The sequence below is a fragment of the Hakea prostrata genome, chromosome 6, assembly GCF_041222555.1.
Source record: "Hakea prostrata isolate BN-2017 chromosome 6, UWA_Hpros_2, whole genome shotgun sequence".
In the NCBI taxonomy this organism is placed as follows: domain Eukaryota; kingdom Viridiplantae; phylum Streptophyta; class Magnoliopsida; order Proteales; family Proteaceae; genus Hakea; species Hakea prostrata.
The window spans coordinates 33,036,447-33,049,412 of record NC_142605.1 but is presented as its reverse complement, the minus strand read 5'-3'; the positions used below and the strand labels follow the sequence as shown (position 1 = coordinate 33,049,412).

General features: G+C 37.7%; 2 protein-coding genes and 1 pseudogene across 6 annotated transcripts; 2 read left to right on the top strand and 1 right to left on the bottom strand.

Annotated features, from left to right (window-relative positions):
• Positions 1 to 808: 808 nt before the first annotated feature.
• Positions 809 to 4,222, top strand: LOC149013421 (VAN3-binding protein-like; annotated as a pseudogene). Its single transcript, XR_016173949.1, has 6 exons — positions 809 to 1,442; positions 1,716 to 2,088; positions 2,265 to 2,438; positions 2,870 to 2,919; positions 3,019 to 3,076; positions 3,726 to 4,222. The product of XR_016173949.1 is annotated as a VAN3-binding protein-like (transcript).
• A 69-nt stretch (positions 4,223 to 4,291) lies between these two features.
• On the bottom strand, positions 4,292 to 8,344 carry LOC149013420 (formyltetrahydrofolate deformylase 1, mitochondrial-like). Its single transcript, XM_089158687.1, has 8 exons — positions 8,043 to 8,344; positions 7,750 to 7,859; positions 7,217 to 7,367; positions 7,053 to 7,126; positions 6,810 to 6,969; positions 6,327 to 6,425; positions 6,142 to 6,228; positions 4,292 to 4,764 (listed from the first exon to the last, which is right to left on the bottom strand). The coding sequence occupies exons 1-8, from the start codon at positions 8,184 to 8,186 to the stop codon at positions 4,618 to 4,620; spliced, it is 972 nt and encodes a 323-aa protein (XP_089014813.1). The 5' UTR covers positions 8,187 to 8,344; the 3' UTR covers positions 4,292 to 4,617.
• A 2,226-nt stretch (positions 8,345 to 10,570) lies between these two features.
• LOC149013419 (uncharacterized) lies at positions 10,571 to 12,333 on the top strand. Of its 4 annotated transcripts, none has more exons than XM_089158684.1 (3): positions 10,571 to 10,698; positions 10,851 to 10,999; positions 11,134 to 12,333. In XM_089158684.1, the coding sequence occupies exons 1-3, from the start codon at positions 10,693 to 10,695 to the stop codon at positions 11,141 to 11,143; spliced, it is 165 nt and encodes a 54-aa protein (XP_089014810.1). In that variant the 5' UTR covers positions 10,571 to 10,692; the 3' UTR covers positions 11,144 to 12,333. The 4 variants fall into 4 exon arrangements, with proteins under 4 accessions (XP_089014810.1, XP_089014812.1, XP_089014811.1 ...); XM_089158686.1 differs by having other exon boundaries at positions 10,573 to 10,698; positions 10,851 to 11,003; XM_089158685.1 differs by having other exon boundaries at positions 10,574 to 10,698; positions 10,851 to 11,003; positions 11,254 to 12,332.
• The last annotated feature ends 633 nt before the right edge of the window (positions 12,334 to 12,966 follow it).

The window sequence follows — 12,966 nt, the reverse complement described above, 5'->3', positions numbered from 1 at the left end:
ATCATTGGCTTAAGGTCAGGAGGAAAAGCTGGTTCTCATATGACTGACACCGACCCTTGGGGGCTTTGATGGAGATGAGAATATATTCCTCTGTGTCAGTGTTGCTGACATGCAAAAAGACTTGTGGGATAAGATATGATCATTACCTCTAATGTGGAACTGATAATTTGATGGGTATTGACAGCAAAGACACATTGATACCATAATAATTAAACAGGATGACTCATTTTATGGATACAGTCTAAAAACTGAAGGAGTTGCTAACAGGAGCTAGCCCAGATGTATATGAACATACATCCAAACTACAACAAGTGATTGCATAAGTACCAAACCAAAATCTCAAAATGAGAGAATTTGTTGCAGTAATCAGTTCTTAGCCGGTTGGTGTGCTCTATCGACCGATAAACAGGATCCCCGGTACTCGGGTTGATCGGAAGTTTTGGAATTGGTTGGTTGGAACCCTAGTTTGACATCAGGAAGTCAAGAATCTAAATGATTTTTCATAAGAAATGCAACTCCTAAGTTGGATTAGTAGTATTTTTATAAGGATAAAAGAGTTTAAAGCAAAAGAAAAACCAATAAAAATATTTCTTTTTTAGATGCTTTTCTCGGTTATCTCAAAGCCCAAGAGTTGGCTAGATTCATTCGGTCTCACCATTTCTACTGTTGTCTCCACGCTTCCAACCACCGAAAGTCATTATGCACTCAGCCCCACAGAGAGTGACTGGAAAACAGAACCGACCAAGCTTCACAAACACTACTCTTTTACCATTACTACATCAAAGTATATAAAATCAAGACACATGGAGAGAGGAGATGTGTTGCACGATCGCATGACCGCGTGACAAGGAAGAGTGTTTTGTGGAAATTAATTTAAATTGAATCAACCAATGAATCTTTGGGTCTGCGAAATTTCCTGAACTTCACCAGTCTTCAAGGTCAGGAACCAGGTCCTTCAGAGACAAGCAAGATTCATGTTGCAGCACAAAGCACGAGGCTTCCTTCTCAGTTACAGAATCCAAGCTGTCCCTCTAGTGTCTTCTTCAACCGTTCTCCTATTTATACTTTCTGCTGAGTAACTGAAAGTAAGTAAAAATTTATCAGTTCCTTGATTTTTGTAGACTCTGTAGTTGATGCTCTGATTGAGTATTTTGTTAATAATACAGATAGAGTTAATGGAGAGTGGTCGTCATTTGAACTGGAAGAATAATTCTATGGGGCTTCACTGGTTAGAGAACGCACGAGAGGATGAAGAGTTGGGTATGCAGTCATTGTTGTCTCTATCTTCCATTCCTCCACCTGAAACACCCAAGGAGCCCATGGAGTTCTTGTCAAGGTCATGGAGCCTCTCTGCTTTTGAAGTCTCCAAAGCTTTAGTTCACAAACAGAAACATAATCCAGAAACAGTCTCACTACCAGAGACAATCCTGGAGCCGCAATGTGTAAGTTTCTCTCTCTCTCAACATTTGAATTAAATCCATTTGGTTTAGCTAACCTACCTTACCACCTGGGATGAGAAATCCAACTTACGATTGATGGAGCATCAATTGGAATGTTGGTTTAGTGGGAAAGAATGAGATTGGTTGCTGTTGATTTTTTATATTACCAACAATAGTGAATGCATGATAGATTGTACACTTGAATTTGATCAATTGTAAGGATTCAACTGATTTCTTTAATGATACTCTTTTTACTCACATTTCACCCCTCTGCAGATGAGCAAAACAGCTTACCCAGTTAATGCACGACGAACAGCACTGGTTGGAAAATGGTTCCTTCACAAGGAGCATAGCCATAACAAGAAGAAAGAGAAGGCGCGTATAGAAAATGCTCACGTTCATGCTACCCTGTCAGTAGCAGGGGTTGGTGCAGCTTTGGCTGCTGTGGCTGCAGCAGAGAACTCCAATGGCCAAAGCTCAAGGATGACTGCAGCTGTGGCATCAGCTACACAGCTCTTGGCATCACACTGCATTGAGATTGCTGAATCAACAGCAGCTGATCATGATCGAGTGGCTTCTGTTGTTAAATCAGCAGTAGATGTTAGAACTCCGGGTGATTTAATGACTCTGACAGCTGCAGCTGCCACAGGTATATCTGCTACCTTGTTTTGATTTCGTTATTGATCATACAGAAGCATGATAGGTTTGTTCATCACTATTCTTACCTCAATGTTATTTTCAAAAAAGAAAATGCTGATGACTGATTTGTGTGGTTTACCATAAATTATTCATTCATTTATGTAATTTGCTTTATCATAAACAAAGCTTTGCGTGGAGCTGCTGCTTTGAGAGCAAGAATTCCCAAGGAAGGAAGGAACCATGCAGCAATAGCTCCTTATGATAGAGGTACCAGTCCAACCTGCTCAGCTGCTTGTCAGAGAGAAATGGAGATCCAGAATTTTCCCTGGAAAGGTGAACTTCTTCAACGAACACAAAAAGGTAATCAGATCTGTCCTGAATTTCTAGAACCAATGAAGTTTGTCTGTTGACTGAGATCTTGTACTCCCATTTACAGCCATGGAGGAAACTAAAACAAAACAGGCATGAATATTGTGTCCATAGGGGTTTCTACAACTCTTATGCTAAAAAGGTGTTTGCCTAAGTATCAAAATCAAAACAATCCTCTTCACTGTGAATGACAAATGTAGACTTGTTGGAAAAGATCCAGTCACACCCCTTACAGACAGAATTCTGCTGTATGCTGAGTTGATTAATCACAATCATTCCTAATTAGTAGAAAAGTTATGAACAGAGTGCTAATCCATCTAGCTTTCTCTGTTGATCTTGATTGGAAAGATTTTGTGGTTTGTATAGTTGAGAATTTTCTACAGGGGAACAAAATCTTAAGAACTTTCTGCTGGACTTTGCAGGTGCAGTGCACTGGAAGCGAGTCACTGTTTACCTCAATGCGAAATCACAGGTAAAATAAAATGTTCTCGAGATGAGAACTTGATCACTTGATTGTTGAATAACATCCAAGAAATGCATCCAACCTCCCTAATTCACTTATTTATTTCAGGCCATTGTTAAGCTCAAAAGCAAACATGTTGGAGGAGCCTTCTGTAAAAGGCATAAATGTAAGCTTTCATCTCGAACTGTTTATGCTGGATATCTTAATTTTGATGAGAAGGCTGTGAGCATTAGGCTCCCAATGCCTGGCAAAAAGCTAATGTTAAGGATTAGATTACATCATGATTCAAGCTAAACTTAGATCCATGTTAAATCATGTCACAATGCAGATTGGAGACCAATGGAGCATATCCATGGGTTACAGCCTAAAGTTGATACCATCAAGTCAATTCCTATTTTGAGATATAGATTACCTGGACGAAAAATTGACTGTTCAGAAAAATAGAGTTTTTTGTGCCATTTCCAGTTTGCCCCATCTAAGGTTTCGATTCTAAATTGAAGATTTCAATCAAAAGCTTATGCTATCCTCTGGTCTTGGAGTATTGATATACACCAGGAACAGGGGAATTCTCTTCCAATCAACAGCTTATGCCATTTCCAGGTTGCCCCATCTAAGGTTTTAATCTAGATTGAAGTCTCCAATCAAAAGCTTATGCTATCCTCTGGTCTTGGAGTATTGGTATAAACCAGGAACAGGGGAATTCTCTTCTTTGAGAACTCTGCAGATCACCCAGAGTTGTATAGGAAAATGCAAAGTGGAGATTACTGGTGAATGTCACTTGATCCTAACCTTCCTTTCTATGCTTCTGAAACCAGGTATAGTTTACGGTATTAGTGATGAGATTTCACCATGGCCAACAACGAAAGAGGAGGTGGGTGTGGAAGGAAGCTACTTTGGATTGAAAACTACACAAGGTCTTCTAGAGTTCCGATGCAAGAGCAATGTTGATAAACAAAAATGGGTCAATGGCATTAGAAGTCTCCTACGCCAAGCTGGCTGTATTGAAGAAACAGAGCACTCTATGGAATTGTTAAATATTAACTGAAGATGTTTTTGACATACTTGTTTAATAAAAGAGGAAACAAACAGAAGCTGAGACTTGTACATAACTATATACTAACTCCATCAACATTTGTGTTCCTCAAGGCTAGATTCTCCTTGTCTTGATTCTCCCTACTGTATTATTTGTTAAAGACATACAGTTGTGTGACCATTATGTAGGAATTCAAACCTTCTCGTTTCCTTTTCATATACTTTTGTTTGGTGACACCATCTATTTGAACCGGTCATTGAATTATGCTCACCAGTGACCTCTTTAACTGAGTAGAACTCTTCTCCGATATCACAGGTTGCTTCGGAGCTACAGTCAATGAGCAAAATTTGGATTGCTCTACCATTTTTTCTGATAAATTTGCATGGCCAGTGCTGATTCTTTTGAGCATTTTCTTACAAAGAGTTTTATGTGGGTGAAGATGAAAGAAAAATTTCGTAAAGGGAGAAAACTGTTGGCACATCGAAATTTTTATAACTAATATTTATTTAAAGCTATTAAGGTTAAAGACCCTTTCTTTGATGTTAGTAATGCTGACTGTCTGAAAAAGTTCAACTGGGATCATGAGATAATAGAAACAAGGAGAACTAATAAAATGATTGGCAGCAGATGCAATGCACAGTTCCCTCTTAACTCAAAATTTCTTCATTTTTGCTTCAAAATACAACTGTCTTGTTGTTGTCATACGGTAGCACCTGAAGCTCACAATATGATTTAATTGCCTTTTCCAAGCATTGCCTCTCTAGGTTCTCTGATTTCTGAACAAAACTCCGCAGGTTATCTCGGTGGGAGACTTTCTCTACCTGCGCAACACCACCAACACACTTCATGGTATGCTTAGGATGGACATACTTGGGTATAAAATTTTAGACAATCCTTAGCTCACATTATTAAAAATTCAAGAACAACACATCAAGTTGCAGAGAGTATACAAATGCAGAGTATCAACAACAACAACAAAACACACCAAAGTAGAATAAAGCACTATCATCTCAGAAGGGAAGGGGAGCGTCAGGTGCACCACAGATGAAATCTTAAAATGGCCATAAGCTTGGAAGCCAAAGGAGGAAAAATGCCTAAAACTATATTACCCAAGACAGAATATATAAAATTTCACTCTGCACTGGCATTTCAAAATCGGTCAAATGTTAAGGCTCAACTCAACAGGATTTAATCTACAAAAGCATCTTCCGTGGAAACAATTTCTCATTCGCAGGGATGATGCTTTGATGTTCAAATATAGTGTATATGTGGAAACCAAGAATATAAGAAATCCAAATCTCAGTGAAACTGAACACTTCTTGCTTCCAACTTAAAGGGAAAAGGAGAAACAAAATTGGTAGAGTTTCGATGACACTTCACACTTGTCTCCATCCTCAAACAGTCTTCTGTCATTTAGTGCCACCTTAATTTTTGAGAGTTCAGTACCAATCAACTACCAACTGAGCCAACTAAATATCAGTTGGTACCATCTACTTTAAGCATATAGAAAGATATAGGCAATAAATAGTCTATGAATCAACAGGCCTTTTCTCCAAGCTTTACTAACACTGTAAGTTGCAAAAATAACTAACCTCAACAATCTACAATGGAGATCAAAGTTGGCATGCCACCTGTCCATTGATCTATAATGGCAATGATGAACAGAAAGCAAAACTGGCAAGGGAATTTACTTATCTGATTCCCTTGAGAATATGCATCTGATGAATTCTATTGTAAAACCTCAAAATATGAGGATTGGAAAAGCCTAACGTTACACTTCAGGATATCATAGTTACTCATGCTGCTTGACAAAATAAAAATTTCAAAATTTTCAGGCTCAGGCCTTCTCTGACTTCCCCACTAAGTGTCACCACTCAAAGACTTTACGCTCATAACCTCCACAGTAAGTTTCAGTAATTCCCATGCCAAGCTTAATGTCTTGGCATTATGACTTTCACTGAATTTAGTTTGAGGTGTAGTATAAATACTCTAAAAAAATCTACTGGAATTTGTAATAACTTTCTATTTTAAGGTGCTACAGAGGGAAAATACAGTTTTAGAGTTTAAGTACTTTTTTGTATAATGTACTAAAATGTTGGTACTTGAATTGATCCAGGCCAACCATGATTCTACCATCTTACTATATTCTAGAAAAAACAGGAATACCAAAGCAATAAGTAACCAGGAACAAGACTCACCATCTGCTCAATAATTGCCCCTGCATCAAGTTCTTCTGTTACGAAGTGACTTGTTGCACCAATCAACTTTACACCAGCATCAAAGGCCTGTCAATGCTGTGATGCAAATCAGGCAACTAGAATAACAAAGGCAGACATTACACCTAAAGTAGTTAAACTCCACACGATACATGAGGATACTGAACCTGTTTAGCAGGATTCCCACCCTTGAATGATGGCAGAAGACCATGGTGAATGTTAATTATATCCTTCCCATAGTTCTTCAAAAAATCACCAGATAAAATCTGCAGATACACACAAAAGTCATGCTCCCAAATAACGAAAGGAAATTAGACAACCATCAAACAGATACCAGCACAATAAATGATTTATCAATTGATTTCACAATGGAGGAAAACTGTCCTCGCTTCCAGTGTCATTTCCAACAATACGTGCAGAGAGTATGGAGCCCATTCAAAAGGGAATCTCATGCACTGAAACTTATACATAAAAGAGTTATTCATAGACAGACCTCTCTTAACCACCCTCCCCTTCACCCCACCCCCAAATCCATACAAGGGGAAGCACCTTCATCTTAGTAATAATATCCCATTATCCTGCTGGACTAAACAATTGACCAGAAATTTTGACAGATTCAAATAATGCTAAGACATTAGTCTCAAAATTACCTGCATATATCTAGCAAGAACTAGAAAATCTGTGTCTTGAACCAAATCCAAAATTTCACTTTCTCTTTTATTCGTTGGAGACGTGCGCATATAATGATATGGAATTCCATGCCTTTGAAGAAAACGAATAACATGGGTATTTGGACCTCTCTCATGATTGCTGTACGAAGGTATTGAGCCCTGTAAGTTAATAATATTGAAGCCAAAACTTCTATCCGAAAAATATAGTTTCTCAAATGTCACCTTATAACGCGAGTAATATCAACAGGAAGTCTCCCATTTTGCCATGCATGCAACAAATCAACTAGACAGTGGTCCTGCAATAGCCCAAAAATGAATAGTTCCAATTGATTGTGTTGCAAACATCCAAATATATTACAAGTTGTAATGATTCTGGTCAGACCCACCTGTTTCGAAGCAAAAACTGCAATTTTAAATTTGGGGTCAAAGTCAGGCACCCGTACAACAGATTTCATTGCATTAAACATCTTTGAGAGTTTGAAGAAGTCCCCATCTATTTCTGCCCGTGGCCATCTGGTGGGGTCAAAAATAAACTCGCTGCCCAGTTGTAATGGAATTCAGTACTTAATAGATTCAGTTAAAATTAATTACACATTAACAATGACTTAAATCTATGTCAAACAGTAAAGAACAAGAATGGCATAGGATACCCAAACTTCTGAAATACCAAATAAAACAGTTATAATAAGAAATGATACCAAACTCCATAGTCGGTCCTTATATAAGCAGAAGGGAACATTGTACTCAGGTCACATTTAATCCACATAATTTCTTCCCCTAATCTGAACTAAATTCATTATTTAGAGAACGATAATTTGGTGTATCCAAGATTAAACAAAGCTTTCTGTTCCTAATCACACAAATGGATGCTGTGCCAACAAAAAGAATAGAGAAATAGTCCTGAGTTGTAAAATTGGACCTTCGACAATAAAACTGCATGTTTTCAGGGACAAACACGTCTATGTTGAGAATATTTCCACCTCTCATAGCAATGCAATCCGATAGCTTGGCCACAATCCCAACTTCATCCTGTACAGTGTTTACAGAAACCAATTGATACCCATGTCGAGAAGATGAAATAAAATCCCCCAAAACTCACCAGAAAACGGATCTTAACATGATATGCATTTGCAACACTCATGCCAAAACAAAATGAATCTGAAAATGAAGAGATACGCTTGAAATGGAAGAAGAAAGAGACAGAGAACGTACAGGGCTTTGAAAGACGTGGATTCCGAGAGTAGAAGCGGACGTAGAGGAGTTCGCCGGATATTTCCATGAGCTGATGGCCCTCTTTGTGAATCCTATAACCTGCGGAAAACCGATCACGGCGTTTCGGAGAAGTTTCTGAGTCATCGCTTCTCACTCTCTCTCCCCCCTCGTTCCCCTCTCCTCTTGTAGAAGAGAGACCCTCTCCTCTTCCAGGAGAGAGAAACTCTATGAGTTGGGGACAATGGTGAGAGGAAGGGGAAGGGGAGGGGGAAGGAGAGATCTCTGCGTTTATGGTTTTGTACCCGCCAGGGTCTCCGGCCTTACCAAATCAGGCAATCCACATCACCATATTACCAACTACAGATGCCGTTAGATCATTCGACTCGGTTGGTGTTGCCGACGTGGCGGTGCAGTGATGTTTAATAACGCCACGTGGATTCTGTTAAATCTCCTCTCGAAACACCATATATATTTAGCCAAAAAAAAATTAATGACTCAGTGTAGCGCCCATCCAATGCTGATTGCTGAGTTAGTGGCACTAATCTGGCAAGATGCACCATCCAAGCCTCTCCCAACAATATGTCTTGGTAATCTTCTTGCATCACCACTGATCGAAGACCATCCTCGTTGTCCTTTATCCTCGTCTTTTCAACTGAAGATCATTTCATTTTCTTCTTATCATCTAGCAAATAAACCCCAACTACTCAAAATAAGCCCCAATTGTTCCTTTCTCTTTTTCATTGTTTTTCTTGTCATGATCAAGGCTATGTTCCTGTTATTTTCTCATAAATTGCACAAGGAAAACACTGATCAGGGCATAAATTCTCTTTGAACCCAATTTGGGGAATGGGTTAGATCACACATTTGATTGAGTTTCTTTGTTTTTCATTTTGCTGACTTCAATTTGGAAAGGTTATTTCACCTCCCCCTTCAACATCATCTAGCTGTTGTAGTGGTGGCACCAAGCATGATGCCTTTGGCTTTGCCCAACTTTCAGAGGAGAAAATGATAAAATTTGGGACCTCCTCCATGGTTTCCTTCTCTTTTGTTCTCCATTTCTTGGTTTGTGAGGTGGGCAATTACGTTGATTCAATATCTCATTTTACTTTGTATCAGTTAAGGCACTTGGAGAGGCTAGGGTTCGAGACTTAGGCTGTATTTAAGATAATTGATTTTATTAGGTGGTAATTGCAGATCAGAACTAAGGAAGGAAACTTAATATTGTTTGAAATATGATACTCCCCAGAGAGAAAAGACCAACTAACAAGAAACTGAATACATGGAAAGAAAAAAATAAGCAAAAGGAGGATTGAAAATAAAGATGAAAGTGTTGCAATGGAATGAATACATGCAACTTAAGGAGGAAAGCAGGAGGAGGACTGGGCTTTCAGGTCTGGTTCAATTTATAGGGAAGTCTAGATGTGATGATCTGGGAAGTGGTCGAACAGAAAAAATGCAGAAAATTTAAAATAATTATAAAATAAAAATAGAAGAAGAAAATGTCGAACAATGTTTTGGTTACTTTTAGTCCCAAACTTAATTTTAGTCAATTATGTTAACTAAAACATTAGGTGTTTAGTTTATAAAGAAAAAGCTAAAAGTAGTTAATTCTATAGTTTTCCCTTTTTTTTTTTTTCAGTCAAAATGGGGTACATTTTAAAGTCCAGATCAGCTCCTGGGAGAACAATGTGCTTCTCTAATGCTTTTGGACCACACAGTAAGAAGTGGGTTTTACATGGGACTTACTAAGATTTTTATTTTTATTTTTAATTTCTTTTATATTTACATATGGGCCCCACTATTGTGTGGTTCAAAAGCATTAGGAGGAGATGATCCTGACCCTATATTCAATGGCAGCTTCAATCCCAACAGTATTCTATTGAAAAAAGAAAGAGAAACTTTCAGTCCACTCTTTGAGTTATCTCCTAAAATTAATATCACCCCCTAAGTCATTCAATTTATCAATTAAACCTATTAAATAATATATTGCAAATTTTTTTGAAGATTTAATGGTTAGAAGAGGAAGAAATCATAGGTAGAAGATCAAAAAACAAGTCTAAGTGTAAGGTTTTTTATTTAAGGTTATTTTTAAAATTTTGAAATATTTATCGGGCTTACATTAATATGTAATTGGGATTTTTCAATGATCAAGAGTGACTTTTACATATTTTCTTTCAATGGGGTTCGATTGAAAATTGGACAACTTTAGAGGGGTGTTAATTAGGGGATATTTCAAGACCAATATCAGTCCATTTCTTACAAGGAAGTGAATGGTTATTTCTTTGTAGATGTGTAACATGTGTCCCAACATAACATCAAATGGTTGAAAATCATTTATAAGTCGCATCAAATGGTTAAAAATTATTTATAAGTCACTTATAAATGAATTTCAACCATTTGATGATATGTTGGGACACATGTTACACATCTAGTAGGAAATAAATTGATAAATTTACACATAACTCTGGGGTCGCTGTGAAAATTCCCAAAAAGGTGAAAGCAGTAACGAGTTACGACTTACCGCTTACGAGTCGACTGAACTACCGCAATTATTTACCAAATAGCCATCGAACGTAGAGAATTTGAGATCCCCCTCTTCCTCTTCGAAGACCTTCTGGACATCTCTTCTGTTCTACTGCAGACGTTAACGATGCCTGTATTCTCTCTCTCTCTCTCTCTCTGATTTTTGTTTCTTGTTATTTCTTCTGGAATGAGATCTACATGTTATGAAAGAAAAGATGAAATTTAGGGTTATGGTGTTTGTTAAATCTAATTCACTGAAGACGGTTTTCGTTAATTTTGTTGCAGCTGAGGAAATTGTTGGAGGTAGAATCACCGAGTCCGTTTCGGTACATAATGGGAGTGTTAGTGATGATGGTCGGAGTTGTTTTGCCTGTTGGATACATGATGTTCCGAAATAAGCGTGTACCCTCGTCTTCCTCCTACTCCAAGCAGACGTAGGTGTGCCTTTCCATTTTCTAGTTCCTCTTTTCCTGAACTTACATTTTGTTTGTTGATTTATCGATTTTGAGTGGATCCCGATTTGTGGACTCTCTACTGGATAAAGTTTTGGAAGTTTGGAATATTCCAGGCAAAGCTAAGATCGTCATAAGGAATTGCAGATCTTGTCTGTGTGCGTGTGTGTGTGAAAGCTTGTGATGTTTTCAGAATTGGATCGAGTAGTCTGAAATCTTTGGTATTTGGGTTGCAGGAGTAAAGGTTTGATCTAGAGTTATTGGGTCATGTTCTGTACTAGAGAATTGTTTTCTGGTGTTGATGGAAGAACTACTGTGGCTTGTTTGGAGACGAAGACAAAGAAAAGAAGAAACGCTCCATTAATCTGTACACTAGTAGTACAAAATTGTTGAAGTGCAGCTGTGATGTATGGATTCTGAGAAATTTGAATGCAATGAAAAGCTTATTAATTAAATAAAAATTCATTTCCCCTCTTATTTTAGGGTATCATCCATGTGCCTCTATTGTTGTTCTTGTGATGTCGATCTGTAGTCTTACACCCTCACAACATTCATTCTAGGGTTTATATAAAGCAACGCTTTAAAGTTTTGGAGATGTTAATATTAAGTGTCTTCTAACTTTTCATGCTTTGTGTGCAAATTTTTACTGCGGTCATTTTATGGATCCCTATCAAATATACCTTATAGGACAGGCCCAGCAGTGGTTTTGAAGTTGCAGATTATGGATTGCACCCTGTTCTTGATGGGTCTTAGAGATATCTTGTATGTGTGAAAGTTAAGTTAGACCAACAATAAAAAGGGCTCATGACAAAGAGACACCCAAGAGAGTAATTTTGACACTCAATTGTTAATGTTTAGAATTAGCTTCAAGATAGATTTATTGTGATTGTTACTTGTAGGATATGTTCTTTGCTGCAGACTTCTGGATGTTGAGTTTCCTCATCTTAATATTAAATTCTATTTTCCTGTGTATTGTCTCTCTAGCTGGTTTTCTGAGCTAATTTGTTGAAGTACCAAACCAACAAATTTTAACATCCCACTACTGGTTGCTTGAGCAAAAGCAAGTTGAGAAGAAACTACAAAAGTTTCAAAGGATGGCCTACTGACTACACAGGTAAACCCTGCTCAATCCTTGTATTTCAACACACCCACCATCTAAGCACACCAGGTGATTCGAAATGGTGGTTCTTAATGGCCCCCAAATCACTAATAAGTGTGGACATTAAAGCATTTGACATGCTTCATCATGCCCTGAAATTTGGTAATCCTTGCTACATTTTCTTGCAAGTTTCATGGCAGATAGAGAGATATATTTACATGTGTTTTCCTTTTGGACTGGATGCAGTGCCTCCTGTTTGAGGATTGGAGTGGCTTTTTCTGTCATGGTTATCTTTTAAGATGCTTGCATGATTTATGTGCTTTTACTTTGGAAACATTAGCATTGATCTTGTTGAAAGGACAATGATTTGTGGAAACATCAAGGCATGTTAATTTTTTTGATGGAATGAAGAAACAGCCAAGGGTTTCCTGAGTCTTCAAGGGAGAATCTACATTCCTTTTTTCAAAGGGATCCATCCTGCATTTTGGAAGGTGTCTAATTTACTGTTTTCTTTCTTACTATCAAATTTACTGATGATTATCATTCCAAAAGAGTCAGGATTATCTATTTCTCATCTCATGAATGTTATGATAGATGATCACCGAACCTCATATTACTTGAACCTGCTGAAACTTTTGGAATTGGTTCATTAAGTTCAAGGTAGAAGTTGCATATGTTGTTAATCATTTGAAGCAGATTTAGTTGGGGATTGATATAGAGCAAACAGTAGCTCATTTATGACTATTACTTATTAGTCTATTTGGAAACCCACGCCCGTGACTTTTGCTCTTTTCAGAATTTGATGCAAGCTAATCCGAAATCTCCAATGTAAAAAGCTTATTTTGTTTGT

Bases quoted from the DNA above. Each gene is read 5' to 3' on its own strand.
- LOC149013420 (XM_089158687.1), bottom strand. From the start codon at position 8,186: ATGACTCAGAAACTTCTCCGAAACGCCGTGATCGGTTTTCCGCAGGTT. The intron at 6,970-7,052 runs GTGACATTTGAG...ACCTTCGTACAG, and splicing joins GATATTACTCGCGTTATAAG to CAATCATGAGAGAGGTCCAA. The intron at 6,426-6,809 runs GTAATTTTGAGA...GTGTATCTGCAG, and splicing joins TTCTTGCTAGATATATGCAG to ATTTTATCTGGTGATTTTTT.